Here is a 25,756-nt window from a genome sequence, read left to right on the forward strand (position 1 = left end):
CTTGGGAGGTGACGTCAGGGGACGGGGCGGGGCGTCAGGAGAGGCGGGGAAGGCGCCCGGTCCCCGCGCCGGCGGGCAGGGGCTCGGCCGGGAAGGGGGCGGGGAGAACGGGACGGGGAGGGCAGAATTCCAGGAGAAGTGGAAGCCCGGAACCGGGGGATAGCACAGGGAAGGGTAAGGGATCCCTCTCCCGCTTCTGTTCAAGAATAAAATACTTGGAATAAAATACAAGGAAACTTTATTTTTCAGTTTTACCAAGGTTTTGCTCTGTTTTTTTGACTTTTTTTTTTTTGTACGGTTGCTTTTTGTCTTCAAGCTGCTTATTAGTGGACAAGTCCGGTCAGTTTTTGTATTAAAAAGGATCTTGATGGAGGTAGCTTTGTCTCTGTCCTGGCTTTTGCTTGGTCTTGCCTGCGCACTCGTCTCAGTAAACAAACTCAAAATAAAATTAAAAAGGAAAACTGGAATTCCAGGCGGAGGCAGCGAGCAACGCAGCCAGGTTCTCCGTGTAACAGACATGGCGCTGTGGCCTCCAGTCACTATGTACAGAGTCCATCATACATCCCCCTCTCTCCTAAGCACACTCCTTGCTCCAACGGGCTGGCTGCAGGGGAAGGAGTTTCTCCTCCTCCTCCTCCCCGGAGACCTGCGGCAGCAGCTTCCATGGAGGGAAACAGCACCCAGTCAGGAATGTCAGACAGAGGGGTAGATTGTGAAGGGGTGGGGCGGGGGGGGTCACTTCAGCTTGGCCAAAAGGTCAACAGCACTGGGCCAGGGACTCACTGCTGCTGGGCCACCTGTAGGGCGAGAGAAGGCGAGCTGAGACTTGAAGGCTCGTCAGTGGACCCCAGCTTTCCCCACGGAGCCAGGTAGCTCCGCTTATACTGACCAGAGGGGGTACGTACTTGTTGGGGAGGTGGCGGCGGAGGGGGCTCGCTGCTGCGGTTGGCCAGCCGGCTGAGGATGTTGCGCTCAGACATCTGGAGGCGTACTGCCACGGGTGGGATACGGGCAATGGTGGCTGGCAAACGAGTCACATCGGCCTTCATGTCACTCAAAAGCTCCTCCAGCTGCTTCAGAACTGGAAGAGAAAGGGACATCTGTTCAGAGGGGAAAGGGACACCCCACAGGGAAAAAGACCAGAAGGGGACAGCGATGCAAAAACACCTCTCCCAATTACCTTTGTGCAGCACAGCGTTGGCCGGTTTATTCCCAGCCATTGACTCCTTGGATAGGTGCTGGTGGCTCTCAGCCAGGCATTCCACCTCTGCGAAACGCGTGTTCAGAGCCATAGACGGATGAGATGGGTCCTCGGACATGTTCAAATAGGCGGCTCGCCGCAGCTGCTCCTCGATCACCAGCGCTTGCTCCAGGAGCTGCAAGATGGGGCAGTAATGAGAAGTTTCTTCTCAGCAGTTGCCTGCAAAGCAGCCCATTTGCACCCCCAGTCTCTCCTGATCCAGTTCTCCACTACCTCAGGCTGCGAGATTCTGCAGCTGAACTTCCTTTCACCAGCTTGTTTAGGCTTTACTCAATATAAAGAGCCCAAAACAATTAAGGACTCCATTAAGCTAGGCCAGGTACACAAAAAAAGCAGGCTACATTTCGTTTAACAGAAGACTACCATAAATCCTCTAGGATTCTCATTCCTTCTCAGATTCTTTTTAAAGACCAAGTTGTTTGCCATTTTACTCTTTCTTTATGGAGCAAAGTGGATGGAGCTTTCTCTTTGAATCCAAGTGAGAAGTATCCCACGCTACTTGCAGGGAGTCCACAAACCGTTAAGCATTTCAGGGGCATTTGGAGAAATCAATCTGAATCGTGTTACTGCGGAACTGATCAGCCAGACTACACTGAATTAATGTTTTGCCCCACAACCGAGAACTACATGGCCTTTATTTGGGTTGGTCTTAAATCACTCCCAGAACTAAGCTACAGTCACTCCCAAACAGGTTGAGGCAGAGACTGAAGGCAACCCTTTCACCAATCCATACAGTGTTTCTAAGTTCTGCTTAGGCACTCTGAGTGGGTTGTAGCACACCAGGCACAAGCTGTGATGCAAACAGCCACTTGAACCTTAAGCATCCCGCATACCAGTTGTTGAATAAACATTTGGAGAGAGAGTGCTGAACCCAGCTCCCCAATACCATTTCTAGAGTAAAGGGAGCTCCTATCATGGAGCTACTGCATGATCCTGAGAGATACTGCTGATCTTTCTCCCCCTAAAATGAAAGGCACTGCAGAAGCCTTCACTTTCTTAGCAGAAACTCAGAACAGCAAGCTCTTGTTCTTAGAGGTGCAGCTGGCTGAAAGGCACTTACCACACTGAAGAGAAATCCTTACCTTAAATCTCCTTGCCAAGAACTTATTCTTTATTTCCAGGAAGTTGCCCCTGTTCATCTCACCCTTGAAGGGTTCATTGAGGATGGCGTAACGTGGATCATTCTGAATATCCTGCCAACGGGCATAGCCATGACTGAGATGGGATGAGCTCAGGCAAACAAAGGCAGTGAGAACAAGGGAATACACAGCCCAGGCAGATACAGTTCTCAAGAGGGGGTGGGGAGAGGGGGTGCAGAGAGGGGAGGAACAGGAGCCAAGGAAAAGGAATGAGAACTATGTCCTGCTAAGTCTTAACTATGCTGGCAGGAAACTCCTCCTCCCACCATCACTTTCACTCTTGTGAAAGAAGGTAAAGCATTCTCTCACTTAATGTACTCCAGTCAGACCCCCGGATGGTCACCTTCACCGTGATAGTTCATGTACAAGGGGAGAGAACTGGTCTGTCAGGGCAAGGATACTTGATAATCCCAGCAAGGAGCCAGTAGTCATGACGCCGATGCCAGATCTCGTAGGTCTTCTTTGTGACAGTTGCAGCCCGCTCTTCATTCTGCCATAGGGAGTGTAGTTCTGGGAAGGCGAGAGACACCAAAACAGTTGAAAGTTATTTCACAAACACAAGCAGGGACATATAAACAAGTTCAAGCATATGAAGACTTCTCGTACCAGTGAAGCCACCATCTGCTATGTTGAACATGAAGCGCTGCTTTACTGCCTTCTTGTGCCTTTCATCTACTGACTCTTTCAGCATCTCTCCATTCTGCAGCATCACGACATCCCTCTTATCATCATCCTTTTTCTCATCTGTACACACAGGAAATTATTAGGAAGAACATGGCAGATACTACAGCAAGCTGGACCCACAAGGGATCCTTGCAGGAGAGGAGTTAAGGAAGAGAATGGAATTACTGTGACTCACCTTTCTCATCCAGAGTGATGATAGGAGGTTCAGGGGGATTCTCAATAGGTGCTCTGTCTTCCACTTTCTCCACATCAGCTACAGGAGAGAAGGGGAACATGAGACATAGGGGAACATGACAAGACCAAGGTTTTGTTCTTCAGCCTGTGAAACCTAATACTGTTCCCTAACTCCCTGTTCAAAGTTCCTGGAATAGCCCCACTGACTGTCTACATTTACACCTGTTTCTTTACATTGAAGTGCTGAAGCAAAGAAGATGCAGCTTTAGGAAAATAATATTTGAGGTGGAGGGGGAGTTATTGCTGTTCAAGGTATTAAACAACCTCCCTAGAGATACCTTTGCTTTCTACTTCCATTGGCTCATCTGGTCTCTCCTTCATCTCCGGTTCCTCTACTTTTTTTTCATCTGCTTCTGTGGGGTTCACCGGGGATTTTGCTTCCTGTGGTGGCGTCTCCACAGGTTGGGCACACTGCTGAGGACAGAAATCAATGAGAAGCGAGGTAAAGCAGTGCATGGCAACAGAAGACAGTCACAGCAGTCTGGAAAGCAAAGACACACAAAACTGTCAGGCCAATTCTGAGGACCTGAGAACTATCCTTAACTATCATTCCAAGAGCTCACCTCTGTCTCAGCAGCTGAGTAACACAGAAGAAGGGGCAGAAGTAGAGATGTTTCCAAGTGCATGAGGCAAACAAGCAACCCAACACTCACCTCCATAGGGACCTCTGTTTCAGTAGCAGCAGCACTGAGCTCTTTCTCTGGTTCAGATGACTCTCCTTGCTCCTTAGCACTGGCTCCTTCTTCTACTTTTATTCCTTCCTCTGTGTGTTCCACATCCCAGAGCAGCACAGCAGACAAAAGAAGAGAAGTCATCAGTAGGGTCTTTCCCTCACTGTTACCAAGCACACATCTCCTTTGCTCCCAGAGACTAGGCCCATCAAAATGGGACCAACACCACTCAAGATGACCTGCCCTTTCCAGCCCACTTGAAATGCTGGGCTTCTCTTCTCCCTGATGTCAGCTCATCCATGGAAAGCTAGTGTCCTCTCTTGCCTTTAAGGGCTTGCCACATGTCTTTGGCAGCCCTCCTAACATGAGAGGTAAGTTGATCTGCGTCCACCCCCAGACCCCACCACCACAGCTCCGGTGAGGGGAACAGCCAGGATGAGGTCAGGACGCAGGACTGTACAAGAGGGGAGCTCTCACCGGGTGGAGGGACAGGGGCAGGCGTATTTGGCTGCGTATCGCCTGGTGTCGAAGGAGTTGGAGTTTTGGGAGAGGGCGAGCTTGGCTGCGAAAGTTTCTTGTTCTCCTCTATCTCTGCCAGTTCTGGCATACTCCAACGGCCATTCACATGCTCAAACTCCTGTACCTGCACAAGAAGGAGAGAAAGACATCATCATCGGAGGAGTCACACAAAGCTTGTCCTCAAACCACAAGAGACAGACCACTCAGCACACGACAAAAATAGGTGTGAAAGGAGCTCAGGATGCCAGTGACTACAAGTTCTATGAAAAGCAAAGGCTACATTGCTCTGCTAGGCGCCTTACCTTTTTGCGTATAAGTGACATAACCCCAATGCGAGTAAGGACATGCTGTCGAGAAAGACCTTCCCGTGGGACCCCATCCGCAAAGGTCTCTGCACCATCAGCGCCAGGTTCACATAAATGGCGCATAAACAGTGAGACGTAGGCCCTGGAGCAGTTAAGAGTCAAGCAGTTAGACTATAAACCAGGTTAGCTGCAGACATGCATTGTCAGACCCCTTCCAACACATAAGGGAAACCACTGCAAGACTCCTAACCCAGAGTAACACAAGTTCTGGGGTTGGGTTTCAGGCTCCTTTAAGGGAGAAGTTCCTGACAAGAATTACTACATGGATAAAGGACACACAGCTGACTCAGAGTCTTGAGCCAGAAACAACCGTAAGCCCAAAAAGGACTCAGGGAGAGTATTCATTACATGCTTGCATGGCCATGCTACTCCTCTAAAAGCATTTACTTTTGGTGACCGATGAGTCCAAGGAAGAGAACTAGGCACAAGCCCCTAGTCTCTTCCAGCTTATACTTCATTCCCCCACATAAAATCAGCTAATACATTAAAGGAAATGTAGTCTCTAAGGAAAGGCCCAAAAGGCCCAATTCTCATTCTTCCCCAAAGGGTCTAGATGTTGCCAGTCTTCCACCCCTGCCTAATGCAGACTCACTTGAACTCTTTCTCTGACTTGCCACGGAGGTCCCGAACAAGCCACTGAGTGGTGAAGGCATCCTGAGGTGGCATTCCATAGCGCATGATAGCATTGAGGAAGGCTTTCCGCTGGCGGGCATTGAAACCCAAGACCTAGAATGGAGGAGAAGACAGACAGATACAGCAAGAGCCATACAGAAGCAGCTAGGATGCAAATGCCTGCCCTGGTACTACTTACCTCAATGTTCCCTCCCACACGGGCAAGTAAAGGAGGCAGAGGCTTATCCTTATCATTTCTCAGGCCTTTGCGGCTAGGCCGACGAGCTGCTGAAGAGAGAAATGCAGCTAAGGAGGAGAGACAATGCACAGCATATTGTTGTGTGAATATTTCCCTTGCAGAACAGCACCACAAAGTGTATAAATCACCCAAATCAAGTCCCAGCTGTTTCCACACTCAGAGAAAGTGACCCAGGAACTCTGGCTTCACCAGAACTTACCTTCAGACCTCTCATCAAAGTCCTCATCTCCTTCTTCAGAAGCAACTGAATAGTCTGACTGATTATCTGACTGGTCATCCTGCCAGTCTGAAAGAAAAACAGCACGTGAGCCTGAGACGCTACTCCGTTACTTCCCAGCAACATATACTTACACCCATTTCTCCCTCAGGTTCCTGTGGATTTGTACCTCTATCCTCCTGTGAGCCATCATTGTAGTTAACTTGCTTGCGAATACGTTTGCCCTTGCCCAGATTCCTGGCCAGATCTTCCTGTTGCTGTTCATAATGGTGACGCAGTAGCTTCTCCCAGTAATCAGGATCCACTGACTCCTCCTGCTTAATGATCTCCCGTTCAACCTCCTCTTCCTCCTGCCACAGAGAAGTAACAAATTTAGATCCCTATGCTCCAGATCCCAACCTGCCTGAGCAGATGTATGTCTGCTCACCCTTAAAAGCATCAGACCTCAGCCTGCTTAAATGATCTTCCATCATCCAGGAGAAGATACTAGCTGACATCCACCTCATACTCACCCCCATCTCCTCTTCACGAACCACATACTGGGCCACCTTGAAGGAGCTGAGATACTCATTCATGCCCTGAAGTTCTGTATCTTCCGTTTCATCCTGGTTCCGATCCAACAGACGCTCAATTGCTTTATCATCATAGTGGATGACACTGCTGTCCTCACCTTCTTTGTTATCCCCTGAGGCAAGAGCACAGACACAGTTGCTGTGTGGCTCTCAAGGGACTAGGAAAGGGACTGCCACCCTAGACCTCTCTGTAGAGCTATAATCAGCACTGTGCCTACAGTCACTCGCTAAGTAAGGAGCCAGACCTCCCCACCTCCTTCAGTTCTACTCCCAGGCACTCACCCCCCTCAGTAGCCTCATCCTTGAAGAGCTCTTCAGTGCCAAATTTGAGAATGTCATCAAGTTCCTGTTTGGACATGGAGCCTGTCTTGGAGCCCAACCCTGGTCTCACTACCAGATGAGTTAGCATCATTTTCTTCTTGGCCACCTGAGTGATACGCTCCTCCACTGAGGCCCTTGTCACAAAGCGGTATATCATCACTTTCTTGTTCTGTCCAATTCTGTGTGCACGACTGAAGGCCTAGAAAAGAGATGCGCTCAGAACAGTCTAGAGCTACACAAGTAGTAGTCTGATACACCCCGCCTACCTCCACAAGTTTCCCAGTTGCCTTCATGGTGGCTCTTAACATCAGTGAAGGCTGGGCCCTGGAAGAACCCTCCACTATTTCACTTCCCATCCTCACTGCTCTAATTTTGCTTCACTTCTAAAGGGGAACTCTCACATTCCTTCACTCCTCCTGATGAGTTCACTTCCCCTCTTCCTCAGGGTTACTCCACAGTGAGTGGTCTCATTCAGACTCACCTGGATATCATTGTGGGGGTTCCAGTCTGAATCATAGATAATCACAGTATCTGCTGTGGCCAAGTTAATACCAAGACCCCCAGCTCGAGTTGAAAGCAGAAAGCAGAACTGCTGAGCACCAGGAGCTTAGATAAAAAGAGAGAACAAAAGTAATCAAGGGTGAGTGCATTACTCAAACAAGGATTTCTATCTGATCCACATCACCTGAGGGGGAATCGCTACTAATTTAAGATTCCAGGAGAGCAATGGAAGACTTGGGCCACAACAACCCCATGTTGACCGCTAAGCACATACAAGGCAACAGTTTTCATTTTGCAAAGAAAGTAGGAGGATCCATACCATTGAAGCGATCAATAGCTTCCTGACGCATGTTCCCTGTGATTCCTCCATCAATCCGCTCATATTTGTACCCTTCGTGTTCCAAAAAGTCTTCCAGAAGGTCCAACATTTTAGTCATCTGCGTAACAGAAAAACACCACCACAAAAGAGTGAGGGACAAGGTGATACCAGATCAACAGGCTCCTTTATCATTATCAGAAAAAGAGTTCCCAGCCTTAAGGTTTTCCCCCATATACCTGAGAGAATATGAGCACCCTGTGACCTCCTTCCTTCAGGTTCTTTAACATCTTCTGGAGCAGCAACAGCTTTCCAGAGGCTCGAATAAGAGCACTCCCATCATACATGCCATTTGGCATTTTTGGAGCTTCCTGAGAAGAAGAGAAAAGGAGTAAGGGGTGGAGGAAGAAAAAAGCTTGAAGGGATGTAACTTGGTCTTGGTCCCTAGCTGTGTCCATCAGATGCTGACTCACATCTGGTCATTTAGCTTGGCACAACCACAATGTGTACCACATGGAACACCAGTGCTACCCTGTGCCTCCTTCTCTTGCGGTTTGACTCCTAGATGCCCTCCTTTTCCTTACTGACTTAGTCTCGACTCTTACCGTCTTCACCATCTTGCATGAGTCACAACGTAGCTCCTACCTGTCATACAAAGATACTGGAAAAGGAAAGGCCTTCCAGAATGTTGGGTCTACAATAACAACAGGATGAAAAAAAACACAGAAGCAGAAAGAGAGGAAGGGGAACCCCTCCATGCTTTGCTAGGGAGCTAACTGGATCCCCAGAAACAGCCAGCAGGGAATTTGCTTATACAGAATAAGTGACTGGACATACCATAGCAGCCACAGGAAAGAGGTAGGGGTGGTTACAGCACTTCTTCAGATCCATAACAACATTGAGCAAGGAGACTTGGTTACCACCACCCCGTGCATTCAGTGCCTCAAAGTTTCTTGTCAAAATGTATTTGTAATATTTCCTGAAAAGAAAACAAAACAAAAACCAAGTCAGACACCCCTCATAGAATAACAAACATACTCTCTTGCTAAACTCTGCACAGCTCCTGGCATTACCTGCCAGCTACCTAGGCTCTGCCAGTGGCATTCACTATCTCTTTATCCCTTACATCAGAGCACAGGATTAGTCCTCCCTCTGCTATAGCAGCAGCAAGAAATCTTCCTCCTATCCACTGTGTAGAAAGCCCTATAGTGAGGATGAGGCTGTTTCTGCATCCTCTTTGAAACAGTGGCAGAACAGAGCAACAGTAGTTTAAGCAGCAGGTGCTCTCTTCATCCTCACACTCACTTCTGCATGGGGCTCAACTCCACTCTGACAATGAGTTCAGTCTTAGATGGCATATTCTTGAATACATCAGCTTTGAGACGCCTCAGCATGTGTGGGCCCAGCATGTCATGCAGTTTCTTGATCTGATCTTCCTTGGCAATATCTGCAAACTCTTCTAGGAAGCCCTCCAAGTTACTGCAGAGAAACAGACACTCAGCAAAAGCGACAAAGGAAAAAGAGCAAAAAAAATGAGGAAGGGGATAGGAGTGACAAGACAGGCAGGCTGACTTGCACTGCAAGACATACTGGAATCTCTCTGGTGTCAGGAAGTTCAGCAGGTGGAACAGTTCTTCCAGGTTGTTCTGCAGGGGAGTTCCTGTAAGCAGCAGCTTGTGCTGGAGCGAGTAACCGTTGAGCACACGGAAGAACTGGGAAGTAGAGAGCAGGGAAGAAATGGTGGGGGAAAAAAACCAAAACAACAGATCACATGAACTTGTCTAAGGCTTATTAAGTCACAAGCCTACAAAAAAAATAATTTCTCCTAGAAAAAAAAGTTGACACCAAGCTAGGGCTCAATTTAGATCACATCAGCTGTTTAGACAAGAGCTCCAAGTAGTTCACATTCCAGTCAGGGTCACTAGACTGATCTCATTTGGATCATTGTTCTGCATACCTAAAACATGACTGTAGCAAATCCTACAAGCCATCAGGTGCTGGTAGGGTTCCTTTGCTCTTTTAAGTTACAAGCTCTTTCAGACCACCAATAATTTCCAGACTGCTATACTACGTACTTTTTCTTGCTAAATTAGTGTTCCACATTCTTACAACTACTCCGCCTTGAGAATTCTAGAAATAGCTAAGTCACTCTTCCTATTCATATCAATCCTGGCAATGTTCCAGAGCTCTGAACAAGCAGAGGAGAAAAAGAGCTAAGGGTTTGCCAATCTGTCTTTAAAGTAATTTGTGCTGGTTTTCACAACAATGAAGTAATTCCAGACAGAGGTATTGAGCAGTTAAAGTACTGAACCGAAAAGCACAAGTGTACCACGTTCAGCAGCACAAATTAACAATAAGGCAGTAATTTATTTATTAGCTTGGCCATTTCTTTGCTTATTTTACACTTAGCACAATACAAGGTCAAATTTAATATAAGTAGCTTGTACTAGGTGGCAAACAAACAAACAAAAAAAAGAGAAACCCACCACCACCTATGTTTTGGTTATCACAGCAGAAGGATCCTTCTAGTGGCCTCCACAGGGATTTATCTTTCTACATAGTTACAGACAAAAAACATTCTTATTTTGGAATCAATGATTATATCTGCAAAACTTTGGTAGATAACCATAATCTGTCAAGAAGCATCTGACCTGTTTTGCAGCGAAACGTCTGAAGCTGTCCTTAGGGGACAGGAAGCTGCTCAAGAAAAAGGTAGATTTAATGGTCTTGGTGGATAACCAATTGTAACTATTAGTCATAGAGCAACCTTGAGCCTTTACATCCTTTTTCAATTTATGAATATTAATAGTAAGCATTCATTACTGCTTCCAATAATTTCAATGCTAAGCATAGAATGGCATCCAGTCTTAGTGCCTACAATAAAAAAGATCTGGAAATTGGACTGCAAGCACAGCTGTGATGTCTCAGAAAGATGCCTCATGCCAAGATCCAAAAAGCTAAAGCCATTTAAAAAAAAAGAGAAAAGAAGAAATCAAGAAGCAATTTTTTTTTACACAGTCTCCAAGAACCTCTAAAACCAGATTTCCAATAACAATTGTTTTTAGCCTAGTCAGCACTAGAACCCAGCTGGAGACAGAAAAAATCGATATCAGAATTAAGGCACAAGGGATTAGGGAGGGGCTGGATTAAGAAAGTATAGTCAAGCCTACTGAACTCAAAAAAGCTTAGTTAAGGTACAGCCTCATATAAAAGCAGCTATATAGCTTTCAGCATCTACTCAGACATTTTTGAACACCTCTGTCCACCTCTCCAATTCCTATAACATCTAATTAGTTCTGCTACAAAGCTAGATGAATGCAGACAGCAAGCCTACTCTGGAAGCAGGACAATTATGCTCATGCAGCTTGTTTTATGCTCAGTATAGTAAACCTTTCCAGAACAGAGGCGGCACAGATATATGATCTGCTTTCAGAGAAGCCAGTCTGTATTTGAGAGCAACAACAGCATCCAGGTTTTTCTGTTTTCCAGTCTACACCAACTGCCTATTCACCCAGAGAGAAAGCTGTTTTAACCAGTGATATGTATAAAAGTGAAGTTGTTGCCAATGATAATCAATCTTCAAATGAAGGCTGTTGATTTTTTTTTGTTAAAGAATGCATCAAATTTACTAATGAACTCATGACTAAAGAGTTAGCAGACAAACTTATGTGCTTAGGAACAGCTACCTAAACTCCTGAACACTCTCTGCCCATGCCCCCCTGCAACATATGCCATGCCTATAAACCACCTATGCTTCTCTGTACCTTAGACTGATTGTTCTTCAGTCTGTGAGCTTCATCCACAATGAGACAGGCCCAGTCAATAGAGCCTAGTATGGCCATATCAATTGTGATCAGTTCATAGGAGGTGAGAAGCACGTGGAACTTCACAGCAGCCTCCTTCTGCAAAGGAAAAAGATGAACATGGTAATGGGATAGGGGAATGCCCCAGGACAAAAGTAGATGCAGTGTTTCTCCAGCAAGTTATTCTGATGAGCCCTGGTCAAACAGCACATCAGAAACTTTTCACACCCACAGTTTCCTGTCACAAGATTCAAAATGCTACCCAAACCATTCTAGCCTTTTAATCCCCCATTTCTCTCTTAACACATAAGTCTCCTCAACCCCCTCAGTACCTGCTACTTCTGGACAGTTGCCAAATGTTGTAACAGAGAAGTTTAACAAATAAGCATCAAATAGAGGCATGTTAAGGAAATGAGATTTGGAGAACAGTGGCTCATCAAAAAGCTAAGACTTAAAAAAGGTAAGTAGTTTATCATGGAACTTTAAATTACTGTTAGTATTTAATGCAGTTCAATTTCAAGGGAAGCAAAGAAGTCCCAGCTATCTCTGCCACTGGAAAAGCTTTAGCTCCCATCTTGCTTCTACCAGGAAGACTAAAGTTCTACAAAAACTAGCCCCCTAGATCAGGCTCTTCACTCCTGTCAGGGCAAAGAATGCCATTTCTCAGATGTCTAGGTATGGCCTCACTGTCTGTAATCTCTGAGGAACCGGCTAAGTTCACACTTCTTTGTATGTTTGTCTTATTCATAGAGTGGCAATTCTGACATTGACTTAGATCTGTAGAAGTGATGCGCAACTTCACAGATTAAGTAGAAGAGATAGAGGGACTTGCCTATGGTCAGTATTACCTTAGTCAACTCTTTTTTCAGTACTAAATTAGTTCAGACTAGTAGGAGTGTTTAAGCAGTCTAGAACGGGAGCCTAAATGCCCACTAGTCATCAATTTGCAGTTATTTCCCCTTGGAAACTACACGCATAATCAGTTCCCAGAGTATCTGAATCTCAGCTGCCAAAAGCCAGTCCAGTGCATCTCTTCTTTCAGTTCAGGCTTGCATTACAGCAGAGTTCTGTACCTTCATTCTGGATGCTTTTTTGCCTCCACGTATGGCATTATCCTCAAATGTGAACTCATTCTCACGGATAATGGCTCGGCTATCTTTGTCCCCAACGTAGGTCACTACATACATATCTGGGGCCCACATCTCAAATTCTCGTTCCCAGTTGATGATTGTGGACAGCGGGGCACTCACCAAGAAGGGACCCTTTGAGTGGCCCTACAAATAGAGTCAGTAAGAGCATTAGATGAATGCAACCACTAACACAGGCAGCATCTCCCTGGGTAGTGATCTCCCAGCTCTCACCTCTTTGTACAAGGAATATAGGAACACAGCTGTCTGCACAGTCTTTCCCAGACCCATTTCATCAGCCAAGATTGTATCTGTGCCCTGGGCCCAGGAGAAGCGCAGCCAGTTCAGTCCTTCCAGTTGGTAGGGATGCAAGGTCCCCCCTGTTACATCGAGGTACTCTGGTTGCCGGTCATATTTCACTGTTGGCTACAGTAGGGAAAAAAAGGAAGAGTTGAGATCCTTTACCTTAGCTAGGCAACTACCAAGACTCCCTTCCCAGCCACCCATATATTCCCTACTGCAGATGAGACTTCACAGATGACAACCAGACTAGCACCAGACAAAATTCCCAAATGGCCAAAGGTATCAACCAAAAAGCCCTTTTTTTTTGTGAAATCCTTTTGCCAAGAGCCAGCCAGCATCTCACCCAATGGACAAGATGGGCCTTTGTCTGAAGGCTCTATAACCTCTTTGTTCTTTGGGCCAGGAAGGAACTCTAAACCATATGGCTCTTCACTCTTCAGTTTCCCATTTACCTGCCTCCCTCCCCAAAGTAAGCAACTGTATCAGGTGGTTCCTAAGCAATAAACAGTAACTTACATCTACTGTGGGAGTCTCAGGGGGCCTTTCCAGTTTCCGCATCTTCACTTTCTTTAACTTCTTACCAGGCCTGCCCTCTTCACCTCTCATCAGCTCCCTATGCAGACAGAGTCCCAAGAATGTGCAAGTTTAATGGCTTTTGTAACGGATCAAGGGAAAACTACTGCAAAGAACAGGAGGGTGATCACCCAACTCAAATAGGCTCAAGAGAACAGGGCTGGAACTTTCATGAATTGGTGGTGGAGAGGCACAAGGTCCCTGCCCAAAGGAATAAGGAGTCAGCAACAAGAAGATGCTTCTTTGCTATTATCTCCATATATTAATCCAGCCAGTGCTAGGGGCTGACATACTCCAGTGTTTTCTCTTGAGGGAAGGGAAAGGAACACCACCTCTAGATACTTGTCTTACCTGTGATTCCAGTAGGCTTGCTTGTAGAGGTCATAATCTTGGATGTCCACATCTTCACTTTCCCAGGATGCCTGGTCATAAGGTAGGTCTCTCCATTTAATCAAATAGTGGACATTCCCCTTCTTATCCACACTGCAGAAGAAACCAGTCAGTCTTAAGCACAGTGAAATGACAGTATTCACCCAATCCTCTCAAATGGGAGAGGGGAAAAGGATTCCTTGATGAAGCAACAGAAACAGAAGAACAGCGTCTGTCATACCAAAGGAGCTCCTGCTGTTTCCCCCAGTCATATTGCAGTTTACCTTATCCATTCTCCCTTAGCCCTGCTTAAGGTCTTTGCTGAAAATCCCTTTGCTACTTCCCCTACCTATGGTTAAGGATCCTGTGGATCATCATCCACTCGGGCTTGATCCCATATCGATAGAAGCGCTCCTCCATCTCAGCATATTTGGGGTCCTTGTTTTTTCTCTTTCGGCTTTTCTCCTCTTCCCCTCCAAAGTCCCCTGAGGGTGGCTCATCCATATCATTTTTGCGTTGGTAGTTACGAAACATGACCTGGCAGTGCAGCTCCAGCTGGAGCCAGGACAGAAGCAGTTAGTAGGTGTTTTCCCCTCAACCAACCAACATACCTCCCCACAACTATCCACCCTTATGATGTGGTTAGAGTCCTCCGCTCACCTGCAACTCTGACACCCATGAGCAGTGCCAGTAGGACATGCCCTGCCACTTGACAAAGAACTGCCTTTCAGGCCGACCCTCCAGAGGCTTAGGGGGAGGAGCATTAGGGTCTGCATCAGGTGGACGTGGTGGCGGGGGGCCAACCGGGGGCTGACCCCATTTCCAGATCAGGATCTTCTGCACCTTTCCTTTCAAAGCTGGGCACTGAAAAGTTAAACAAAGCTTGTTACATCAGAGTGTACATACTCTTAACACACAAGCACCAAGTAGCAGAAACATACAGAGTCACAGTTCTCTTCCTTCATTACAGCTTGGACTTGGAAGCTTTCATCCTCTTATCTCCAGCATTTCTTTGAGCTTTCTCCAGTTTGTCTTTTCTTCCTAGGACTGACAAACCCCAAACTGAATTCTGTATCTCAATTTAGTTGTCTCCCCAGGGCCACACCAATTCAGAAATTCTACAGGAAATACAGAAATTGCTAGGCTTTATGAGCCCAGTAGTCTATCCAACCACAACTCCATTGAAAGTTTGTAGAGAAAATATTTTGCTGTAGAACTAATCAGCCCAGCACAGGGATATGTCCTGAAGCAGCTTCTTTTGTTCATCATCTTAAAAGTCCTTATCACCTAATGAAAGTACCTAACACCATTTATAATACTTCATTTCAAGAACTTCCTGGAAAAGTGTGACATTTCTCCCAACCATCTACTACAAAAGGGCTTGGCATTACAGAGCTTGCAGTGCAAAAAAACTGTTTGGCTCAGCATCAAAGTATTTTTTTTAAGCACTGGATTTGCTTGCACTCATTGTCCTGCTTCTACGTACATACAGGATCCAAGAAAATTAAGCCTTTGGCATCCTGAACCCAAAACTGCACAACTACTCAGCACATGGGCAAACCTCATGAGACTCAATGCTGTAACCCTGTGCTTTCTGCTGTCTGGAGAAAGCAGCCAATCGACAAGGTGCAATCCAGCCACAAAAAAATCAGCCCTCGCTGTTTCATGACAAAAGTGTGAGACGACATAGACTCTTCCGAAGACTAATCATTTCTGGGAAAATATGATGATCCAAGGGGATTAGATTGATCATCTCTTGTAACAATAGGAGAATGGTACTAGCAGAAACTCACAGTGCAACGAGGACACAGCCACTCTCCATTAGGAATCTCTGGCAATGGGGGATTCAGACAGTGGATGTGATAGGATGAAGGACAGGCATCACAGCACAGCAGCTCTCCTCCATCCTTGCAGACTCTACAGAACTCCATATGATGGTCATCCTCTTCCTCAGCATCCCCCACAACATCTTCCAGGATTTCCTCACCTTCAGAGTTATCCTCTTTTGCTTCCCACTGAATGCCCTCTTTTTCCTACAGGAGAGGGAAATCAGAAAACCGAAGTCACACATTTGTGATTATTTTATGACCGCAGAAGAACGGCCCCAAGTCACTTGACATCCCCCTCCATGATCTCTTGCACAGTGTGGGGGAATCCAGTACTTACACAGTGTGGGCAGCTCCATTTGCCCTCTGGGGCTTTCTCCATGTCTGGGTCCAGGCAAACCATGTGGTAGGCACGAGGGCAGGTATCACACAGTATAATTTCTCCTCCCTGCTGGCACACCTCACAGTAGTCCTGGTGATCAGTCTCATAGCCATCCACAGCCACTGTGGAGTCCTCCTCACCTGCAGAGGGTGGTGAGGAGTTACAGCAGTACAAGCCACAGGTACAGGCTTCCTATAGCAAGGGAGGGTACTCACCCCACAGCCTATGTAGTAATATAGAGATCCAGAATCCAAAACTCTTGCTCCATCTATGTAAGTAAATAGGGCAGGGAGCAAGAGCAAAACAAGCCCCTTTGTGCCTCCTTCCACCCATGAAATTAAAGGTGTAGCTGAGGCCAGGAAAACTCAGCACTGTGTCTGTTCCCCTACCAAGGTAAGAAAGAACTCCTGAAAACCTTTTCCTTATTAAAAATAACATCAGGTTCTTCCTTCACAAACAATTTTCCTCCCTCAAGCATGCTGTTAAATACCCAAATTCTGCACAGACATTCCTCTAATCTTTCTACACACTTAGCTGCGCTTCCAACTCCAACTGACAGCAAGCATCAATACCTTTCTTTTTCTTTTTCCCAGCTTTGAGTTTTTTGCGACTGCGGCTACTACGGCTTGTAGACCCATCTGAAACAGAGTAGCTGTTGATGCTGGCATCATCAAAGTCTGACTCCACATCCAGATCATCATCTTCACTCTGAGGTAGATTAAAAAAAAGCTATGCTACTGAGGCACCCATGCTGAGGGCTGCAATCAGACATACATCCTAGCATTTCTAGCACATCATCACCTCCTCCTCAGAAGGTCAAGGAAGGAGCATCACTTACTGATGATCTTTTACGCTTGGAACCAAATCCTCCCAGTTTGATTTTCAAAGGTGCCACCTTCTTTGTTTTAGGTTTCTTGATATCAGGAATACGAGGACTGGCCTTTGGCTTCCGCCGGGCATTGGGTCCTGAGAACAAAGGAGCTTGCACGTCAGAAGGACTACTGCTTTGGCACCACTCACCATCTACCATTCTGTCAGATTCTCCATCTCACCTTTGCCCTCCTTTGTCTTGGCTTTCCTGAGCGGCACATCTACAGGGGGCTGCGGCAGGACAGCATCCACATTTGTCACCATACTCTCCACTACTGCAACAGCTGCAGCTGCAGCAGCTGCCACAGATGCACCTGAACTTCCCTTGAAGGGGTTGTTTGTGCTAAACTCCCTCCATTTGGCTCCCAGTACCATCATCATCTTCGACACTGCTATTTTAGGGTTCTTGGCTGCAATAAGTGGCCTGTGTACAGTTAAGGAAGGAAGAGTTACTGAACCACCCTGAAATCTAGATCAGTATTCCTCCCTGCCGCCACCCCCATCAGCACCTCTATCTCAAACTACATTCCTTTCTAATCTCTGATTGCCACAGCCAATGAATCTCTCCACTCCAGTACTTCACTCTGTGTGGTGGATGCAAATGATCAGGGGCTTGGGAAGTGAAATGGAATTTAGCATACTAGGAAAGAAAAAGGACTGGGAGTGAGGACTTGCATCATCTCAATCACTGCAAACAAGAAAGATAAAGATTGATTATTTTACTGTTGCTTCAGTTTCTGCTCTAGGTAGGATGCTACTGTCTCTAATGTGCCTTCAGTTTCCAAAACCAAGGAACCTAGTCCTTGTCCCATCTCTTTTTTTGTTCCAGAGTCCTTCCAAGTACAGCCTTGCCGTTCACCTGACAAACTGGCTGAAAGCTTTGTAGTTGGTGAGAGTGCGGTAATCCTCCTCTGTGAAGATATGATCAATATCCTCCATGCCCCAGTCTTCCAGGAGCTGAGCAGATGACTTCGGCTCCTGTGCAAAGATAATCATAGCAACTCTGAGAAAAAGCTCTAGTTCTGCTCTAGGAAAGAGTAGAACTTCCACACATCTACAAATGACCCAATGGGTCAGGACCAGGGGACCCCCCTCCCTGCCATGGGACACAGCCTCAGTAGAAGTGGGAAAGTCTTTGGATTCAATACACATTCTAGGTGTGTTTAAAGCAGAAGGGGGGAAGGAGTGCAAGGTGGGAAAATGGTCAAGTCAAGCAGGTCTAGTGGAGGAAGAAGAGACTGAACATCCCAAACTCCATGTGCCATCACAGATGGAGAGCACAACGATCCCCAAAATCAGATACAAAGGAATGAGGAGCAAACAGTCAGTCAGCAGGGTAGCTTCTCACCTTTGAGTCATCATCTTCTTCCTCCTCTTCCTCCTCCTCCTTCCGCTTGGCTTTGTTTTTCTTTTCCTTCTTGGGCCCTAATTTCTTCTTTTTCTTCTTCCCAGGAGTGTAGTCACTGCCCTCACTGTCAGAGCGCAGAACCTCCTCTTCTTCCTCCACAAACTCATTCCCCTCACCAGAGCTGTCCCCCAGCTGGGGAAGGAGGGAGAGAGAAGATCAGGCAGCTGTGAGAAAACACCCTGGATAAGCACTAAACACCACACTCTCCCCAAGCTCTACAGGGTTCATACAAAGGATTGCTGCCATGGGCCAACAGCAACAGTAAGCACCCTCACCCCATATATCCGTATTTTAGAGCATGGCCTTAGGCATCCTTTTCCTTACCTCCTTCTTCTGACGCTTGCTGAGCTTGGGCACTTTCGGTTCCTTTAGTTTCTTGGGCTTCTTCTTCTTCTTGATTTTGGGTGTCTCAGCCTCTGACAGAAGCTCTTCTTCTGGCTCTTCTTCAGGCTCTGGAGGGGAAGAGGCAACAGGTCTCATTCAAACTCCATCTGTGCACTACAACATAGCCCACTTCTCACAGAGATCACTCAACTTGTAAACACTTCTGTGTTTGTAACTATGTAGCAAAAAGTAGCCAACTGCTTGCTTTGTTACTCTTCACAACAGATACTAGGAAATCATATCATACCTTACCATAGCACATGGTTTTCCCCCTCCCCACAATACCACCTATTTCCACAACATGCCTTCTCCAAGCAGAGCTGCACTCAGATCTTGGGGACCAAAAGTCTGCCATAACCCAAGAATAGGAGGAAAGAGCACAGAATAGATGGCCATCTCTAAAGGAGACAAAACAGTGAATACACTTGCGAACCTGACTAGGATACTGTTTCAGTCCATGGGTCTTCAGGAAAGAAACACACAACTACCTAGCCTCTTCAGCAGTACAGAGCATCCTACAACCGCATGCAAAATACAGGCCAATAAGCCACTAACTTGTCTCCTCCTCCATAGGAAAGTTGTTCCTCAGCAACTCTATTCTGATCCGCATTTGACACAACCTTCCCCCAACCCCTTCCCTCTGCGCCAACAGCTAGGAAGCTCGCTGCCCGGCCAGAGGAACGCGCGCCAGCTCCCCACCACCTCCCCACCACCGCAGGCTCCCATCTGTGCGGCTCCCCCCCGCCCCGAGGGGCAGCCAGACAGCCCTTCCCTTTGTGGCAGGCTGCGGGAACAGCCCGGCCACCCGCCCTCCCCCTGCCGCCCCGCCCACCGCACACAGCCAGAGTCACTCCTTCTCCCTCCAAGGGAAAATGGCCTCCTGACCACAGGAGCTGGGCAGGATGGAGGAAGCCACAGGTCAGAGGAGCTACGGCAGCCAGGGGTGAGACAGACGAGGTCCGGCGCTCAGAACCTGGGGTGCCGCGCCTGGCCCCTGCCATATTCCCAACCGATGGATCCCTCTTCACTCCCATGGTCCTGCAACACCAGGTCCTTCAGGGATCCCACCTCTTCTTCTCCCCCAAGTTCTGATTTAGAGCCTCTGGCGTCCCATCCTTCCCAATGTATTACCTAAAGCTCTCCAGTTGGCAGGCATTTTAACAGTTCTTCTTCACCGAGGATCTCCCTATGAGGCTTACTTTCTGCCTAAGATTTCAGAGGTGCCAGAAAACCCTAGAGTCAAAGCTTAAGAAAGATGCCAAAAACAAAAAGCCAAAAAGCTCACAACACCATTTTCCCTTTCCAGTTGCAACAGTTCTCTTATGCGACACTACAACACTACAGCGTGAGTTAGTAGGAAAACTCAAACTTGTCTTGCGATCTGGCGCATCAGGATATATGCTATTCCTTTTCACAAGGAAGCAGAGAATCCAGATGTAGGTCCACACAGCAAGTCATCAACAACAGCAGCAACAACAAAAAGAAAAACCCAAACCAGAAGAGTACCCGGGGCTCTAAGTCAATTCTCACGTTGGTGATGACGATGAAAACACGAGGGAAAAGGCAAGGTACAAAGACTACAAGAAAAGCAAAGGTGAGCAAGCAGCACAGAGCGAGAACCATAAGAAAACTCAATAATTGGGTGTGGTGATGAAGGAAAGTGGGTCACGCAACAGCCCAGGGCAGTTTGCTCTGGACGTCAGCCGGTCTGAACTCCCAGATGAAAGAAAGCCAGGCACCCTGCCCTTTCCCATACTACCCCCCTTTCCTCTCCCCATTCACAAAATATGAAACTCGCAGGCATTTTGGTACCCCGTCAGAATTGGACACTCTGCCTCCACCCCTTACACCTCCTCAAAGCACTGGCCCCGACAACCTGCAACGGCTTGGAACAGCTCCACCTGACACAAAGCCGCAAGCCTTGCACTTTGAAGTAACCCTAGGACTCGGATATCAAAATCAAAAACATATGCGCGACTTGTAGTAAAAAAAAAAACCAACAAAACCAACCCAAAACCAAAAAAACCCAGACATTCCCCAGCACATTATGTATTTCACATATTCAGCTTGAGACCAGCATTATCCCCATTCCACATGCATTCCCTGCAGGCTCTCCATACCTGGATGCTGGGGGATAGCGTTGTTCAACAGGATCTCCATCTCATCATCATCACTGCCCCCTGAGCACGGCGACGGAGAACCAATGCCCGATGCCATGTCCTCCGACGCGGGGGAGGCCTGGGCTTATACAGGGTGTCTTCTTCTTGCCAGTCAAGCCAGTACTTCATCGAAAAGAAGAGAAAGTTATAGCAGACCTGAACTCCGTTTTCCCAAGCAATAGTGCTACCAAGAGGATCCGCGAGAAAGCTTAGACAGCAACTTTACTGCATTTGGAGCCTACAGATAATAGAAACACTGGCAGCAAGTATCAGCTTAGAGTTGCGATGAAGCAGGCTTTGAAGACACTAGATATTAAACTGAGTCAGCAACTCCTCTCTGGCAAGGAAGCCAAAACAGCTGTCCTATAGGAAAATTCTCCGGTCCCCTGCAGCCGGGCGCCCTCGGTTATTTCTACCTTGGGCCGGGAGAAGGCGGCGAGGCAGGGAAGACCGCTGGGCTTCCAAAGGACACCTTGGGCCAGCCGGCAGGCTGTCAACGAGCCGCGGCGGGCAGCAGGCGGTCCCGCCCGGTGCCCGGTACGGCGGACAGCGGCGGAACCGGCAGTCCCCAACTCGCCCGCCCAAACTTGGCGCGCCGGCCCCGGGGCTGACACGGCCGCAGAGGCAGAAAGCCAGCGTCGCCCTCCTCCTCCTGGGCCGCCGGCCCCACACAAAAGGGCAGGGCAGGCTCTCGGCGGCGCCGGCAGCCCCGCTCCGCTGCCCGCCGCACCCGCGCCCCCGCCCGGAGCGGGGCTGCGCGGCGCAGGGCGGGGGCGGCGGGAGGGGGCGGGGGGGGGGGGAGAGGAGGGGGGGGGGCAGCGTCTCGTCGGGGCACGGTCTCCCGGGCGGGGGCGCGGGGCGGGGCCGGGGAAGTCCGGCTGGCATGAGGCGAGGGGCCGTTTCTCCTCAGGGACAGGCGGCGGGCGAGGGCCGAGCGGCAGGGGCCGCGGGGACCGGCGAGGGCGGCCGCTCCCCGGCGCGGTGTCGGGTGGAGGAGGGGGAGGGAGAAACGTCCTGCGGCCGCCCGGGCAGGGAGACGGCGCGGCACCGGGGGGGGTGGTGGGGGGGGGAACCTGCGACCGACAGAGGCGCCCGGCGGCGGGGACGCTCCAAGAGGCGACGGAAGGCCCTCGCCCGCCCTCGTCCCCTGCCCGCTCCTCACCCGGCTCCAGACCCCGTCTCCTCTCTCGCCGTCGCTGCCGCTGCTGCTGCTGCTGAAGGGAAAATGGCTCCGGCCCCGGCACCGCCTCTTAAAGGGGAAAAAACCCGGCCAGGCCCCGCCCCGCTCCCGCCTCCATCCCATAATATGCCCCCGGACCCCGGCAACAGGCCCCGCCTACGTCTCCCCGGCAACGGCCCCCCCACCCCACACACACCCGAGACATCCCATAATACTCGCCCTCCCCTCAGAACTTCCCACTCACTGCCCGGCCCGGCATCCCATAATAATAACCCCTCCCGCCGGGAACATCCCATAATATACACCACACGCTCCCCCCCCCCCCCAGAGAAACATCCCATAATACGCCCCGCGCTCGCACCCCTTCGCTCCGGCATCCCATAATACTCGGGACCCCGCGCCGGGGCAGGGCGCCCCCCGCGGCGCGGCCCCGTGCCCGCACGCGCGCCGCCCGGCCCTGCCATCCCATAATAGGCACGTCCCTCACTGCGGGCGGGGGGGGAGCCCCCCCCCCACTGTAGTAACCCCCCCAGAACATCCCATAATAGTCACACCCCGGGCGCACATCCCATAATAGTCACCCCCCCTCCCCGCCCAGGCAGGCATCCCATAATAGTCGCCGGGAGCCACCGTCCAGCCAGGCATCCCATAATACTCGCCGCCCGCCCCGCAGCCCGCGGGGCTCCGCCGCGCCGCTGCCGCCGCCGTTGCCAACCCCCCCCCCCCCCCGCCCCAAGCCCACCCTGGCGCCCGCCCCGCCCCGCCCGCCCCACCTGCCCGCCGTTCCTCCCGTTCCCTCCGTTCCCTCCCCGCCGCCGTCAAGGTCCCGGGGCACCGGGCCAGCCACGCAGCCCCGAGCGCTCTGGCATCGCCCGGCCCCCCTGCGCTGCCCGCCCGCCCGGCTACCGCAGGCCCCAAGCGGCCCGCAGCGGGCACCACCCTCCCCCGGCAGAAGGCACCGGGGGCCCCGACGGCCACCGATTTTGGGGCTGAGCTCCCCTCCCCGCGCCCCGAGAGGGGCGTACGGCCTCTGAGGCGCGTTTTCGCCTTCGCCCGCGCCCCGTCCCGCACGCTCTGCCCCGCGGGGCTGCCGGGCCCCTCCGAGGCCGGCAGTCCCCAGCCCGCGACACCTGGCAGCCGCCCCTGCCAGCATGTCTCTGCGTGGGGAGCCCGCGGTGACTTCCCGTTGACCCCCCGGCCGCACGGGCAGGCCTGCAACGCCAAGCCTCCTCCTCCTCCTCCTCTCCCGACCGCTGGTACCTACAGAACTGTCTGCACCCCGGGGATGCGCGGCGTCTCTGTGTTCACCGTTCCTCCCTCTCACCCCGCACCTCGCACTGCGACGCCGCTCCCCGCTGCGGCTCTCCGCCGGGAAACTCACCGCCGCTTCATACGGACGTGAGCAGTCCATAGGTGTAAATAGACCCCAATTACGCACGTGCAACTGTATCATTAATTTCCCATTAAACAAAACCACATCCCGTAATGCCGCCTATCCCCCGTTTAGCATTGTCACAACACTATTAATCTCAACAAAGAGGCACGGTCCTGTCCGCCTCTCCTGGTTGCGGGGTGAAAACGTCAACCATGAGGACGTGGGTGTCAACGACTGCGCTTGTTCCTCCTCAAACGAACGCCTCCGCTGTCCCGCGCCTGGTGGCCCACGTGCACGTTTCATCCCGCCGCAGCGAAACATCCCGGAACACGAGTGGAGGATTTTACCGTTAGGGACTGCAACAGGCCGTTACAGATCCTGTAACACGATCCGTGCTTTGTCTGCCAAACCACACTAAAACTATGTCCGCGCATACGCCGGGCACGCAGGTATTCCATAATGCCATCCCATCGCCTCTGCCGCCTGCCGGAGTGTATCGGACTATCGGCAAAATCGCCCCTACCTGCACGTGCAGCCCCCCACCGCCCACCTCCTTGCGCCAGCACCTCTCTGCCAAGACACCGCTAAGCTCCGCCATCTCATCCGCGTGCCCGTCACCGCCACGTGCTCCAGTGCGGTCCTGCCACACCAAATACGCATGGATCCCCCCCACAGCACGAGCCGCCCCTCCTGCGCGCGTCCTTCCCGCCTTGCCAGCAAAGACCGTACGTCCCGAAACGCTGTTGCGTTATTCACCTTCCCGCACGTACAGAAACCCGCCTAACCCTCCCACCATACCCCCTACGCACGCGGGCGCTGTCCCTGTCTGTATACCTTCGCCCGAATGATGATCTACCTCAGCTCCACGGAGGAAAAGCGGTAGGAAAGAGCCGTGCTACTATTCCACAGACGCTATCCATCCTCCGTACAGATCAAGCGTAACGGAATATCCAGCGCTACGGAAAATGTACAGTGGGAAACGCCACCGCCAAACTCACGCGGACCCCCGCAGGACTTTTCATTCCCTCTTTTGTGCGCTGAGAGCCGTAATCCTCTCTCAGAGGAGCCAGGCAGACAGCCGCGCCAAATTCCCGTGCTGAGCAGCCCGGCCCCAACCGGTTGCCGCCGGACTCCGTGTGGACCTCTTTTTTTCTGGTGTTTTGGTGGCATGGTGAGAGGTATGATGCGGGCGAAGACCCCGCAAAGGGAGTTAGTAACTGGGGCTCTCTACAGGTGCTCCCCGACGCTCTTGCCGGCAGGGTTATGATCTGGAGAGGGCTGTTCGCTACCGGTTAGGCAGCGTCAACCCCAGAGCCTCGGTCACTAAAGTGCCAGCCGGGATTCCCAATGAGCCGCCGCTTCCCTGAAATCTTTCTCTGTACAACACCTGAACACGTTTTTATCATGACTCCCTTTTCTTTGTAACTTGAAGTTTCTCAGTCGGCAGAAGCCTTAATTTTCATGCTAAAAAACATCCGTGCAGGATATAAGCGATTATGATTAAGGTGGTTTTAGTGTTTGTGAGGACCACGTAGATTAAATGGATTTTAAAAAATGAGGCTTCTGAATGTTTTCCTTCGAGGATAACACCGCGAGATAGATTTCCAGCTGTTTGGCTGCTTTAAACCTGGAAGTTGCCCTACCTTACTGTGGTTAGATTACTTACCTGGTTTAACTGACTCTTCTGAGTTGATAGCACTTGGCTTGGAAACAATTACAGCAAGATGTGCGTAATACAACCTTCCCTACCTGCTGATGGGTGCCAATGCCTCGAACAACCCCAAGAACACCTCCGTTGGGGAAAATGCCTGCAACGTCCCCCTCGCTTCGGCGCTGCGCCCGTGTTTGGGAAATCCAAACTAACCGGGGGACACTCCACGCACCCCTGCCCAGCTCTGCTGCCGAGGTCAACGGGGTGAAGTGGGCTCTGCATCCCCACAGCACCATGCCGGCGCAGCCTCTCAATTATTTCTGTAGTTTTGTGCATGGTCCGAGTCACTCAGGGTTCAGGTCCCAGCCTGGGGACCCAGGAGAGAGTCCCGCTCCACCTTCCTCCACCTTGCGGGCAGCCTTCCCTGCCCAGGCTTTTATCAGGCCCACAGCCCTTTCTCAGTTTCACTTTCAAAAGAAATACATTTCTCCAAGGTAACAAGAAGAGCAAAGTATGACATTGTTTCACCCTGGTACTCCTTTTCTATTTTCACTCGGGCATGGATGGAGGCCAGAAACCTCCGTCCAGGGTATTTCAGCGCTGCCCAGTGTGGGAGGCAAGGGGGTGGGATGGGGAAGGGGCTCCAGAGCATTTTGGAAAGAAGGGAGACTTTCC

General features: G+C 50.1%; 1 protein-coding gene and 1 non-coding gene across 10 annotated transcripts; both read right to left on the reverse strand.

The window, feature by feature from the left end:
• Positions 1-221: 221 nt before the first annotated feature.
• CHD4 (chromodomain helicase DNA binding protein 4) lies at positions 222-22,222 on the reverse strand. 9 transcript variants are annotated; one of them, XM_069785964.1, is made up of 40 exons: positions 22,038-22,222; positions 20,837-20,998; positions 18,657-18,784; positions 18,273-18,464; positions 17,784-17,902; positions 17,107-17,348; positions 16,893-17,020; positions 16,627-16,762; positions 16,013-16,194; positions 15,640-15,879; positions 14,507-14,710; positions 14,196-14,401; positions 13,829-13,960; positions 13,421-13,517; positions 12,836-13,027; positions 12,548-12,748; positions 11,436-11,573; positions 9,262-9,383; positions 8,977-9,150; positions 8,509-8,650; positions 7,911-8,042; positions 7,675-7,792; positions 7,336-7,460; positions 6,816-7,053; positions 6,474-6,646; positions 6,131-6,311; positions 5,944-6,030; positions 5,685-5,791; positions 5,466-5,599; positions 4,811-4,955; positions 4,467-4,632; positions 3,972-4,081; positions 3,597-3,732; positions 3,260-3,337; positions 3,007-3,144; positions 2,802-2,910; positions 2,344-2,476; positions 1,181-1,376; positions 906-1,081; positions 222-797 (listed from the first exon to the last, which is right to left on the reverse strand). In XM_069785964.1, the coding sequence occupies exons 2-40, from the start codon at positions 20,931-20,933 to the stop codon at positions 780-782; spliced, it is 5,772 nt and encodes a 1,923-aa protein (XP_069642065.1). In that variant the 5' UTR covers positions 20,934-20,998; positions 22,038-22,222; the 3' UTR covers positions 222-779. The 9 variants fall into 9 exon arrangements, with proteins under 9 accessions (XP_069642065.1, XP_069642064.1, XP_069642063.1 ...); XM_069785963.1 differs by having other exon boundaries at positions 5,685-5,770; positions 5,944-6,054; XM_069785962.1 differs by having other exon boundaries at positions 3,597-3,729; positions 5,685-5,773; positions 5,944-6,054.
• On the reverse strand, positions 4,299-4,439 carry LOC138685764 (small Cajal body-specific RNA 11). Its single transcript, XR_011325209.1, has one exon. It is a non-coding gene; the product is annotated as a small Cajal body-specific RNA 11 (non-coding RNA).
• Positions 22,223-25,756: the final 3,534 nt, after the last annotated feature.

The sequence above is a fragment of the Haliaeetus albicilla genome, chromosome 6 (assembly GCF_947461875.1).
Source record: "Haliaeetus albicilla chromosome 6, bHalAlb1.1, whole genome shotgun sequence".
Lineage (NCBI taxonomy): Eukaryota > Metazoa > Chordata > Aves > Accipitriformes > Accipitridae > Haliaeetus > Haliaeetus albicilla.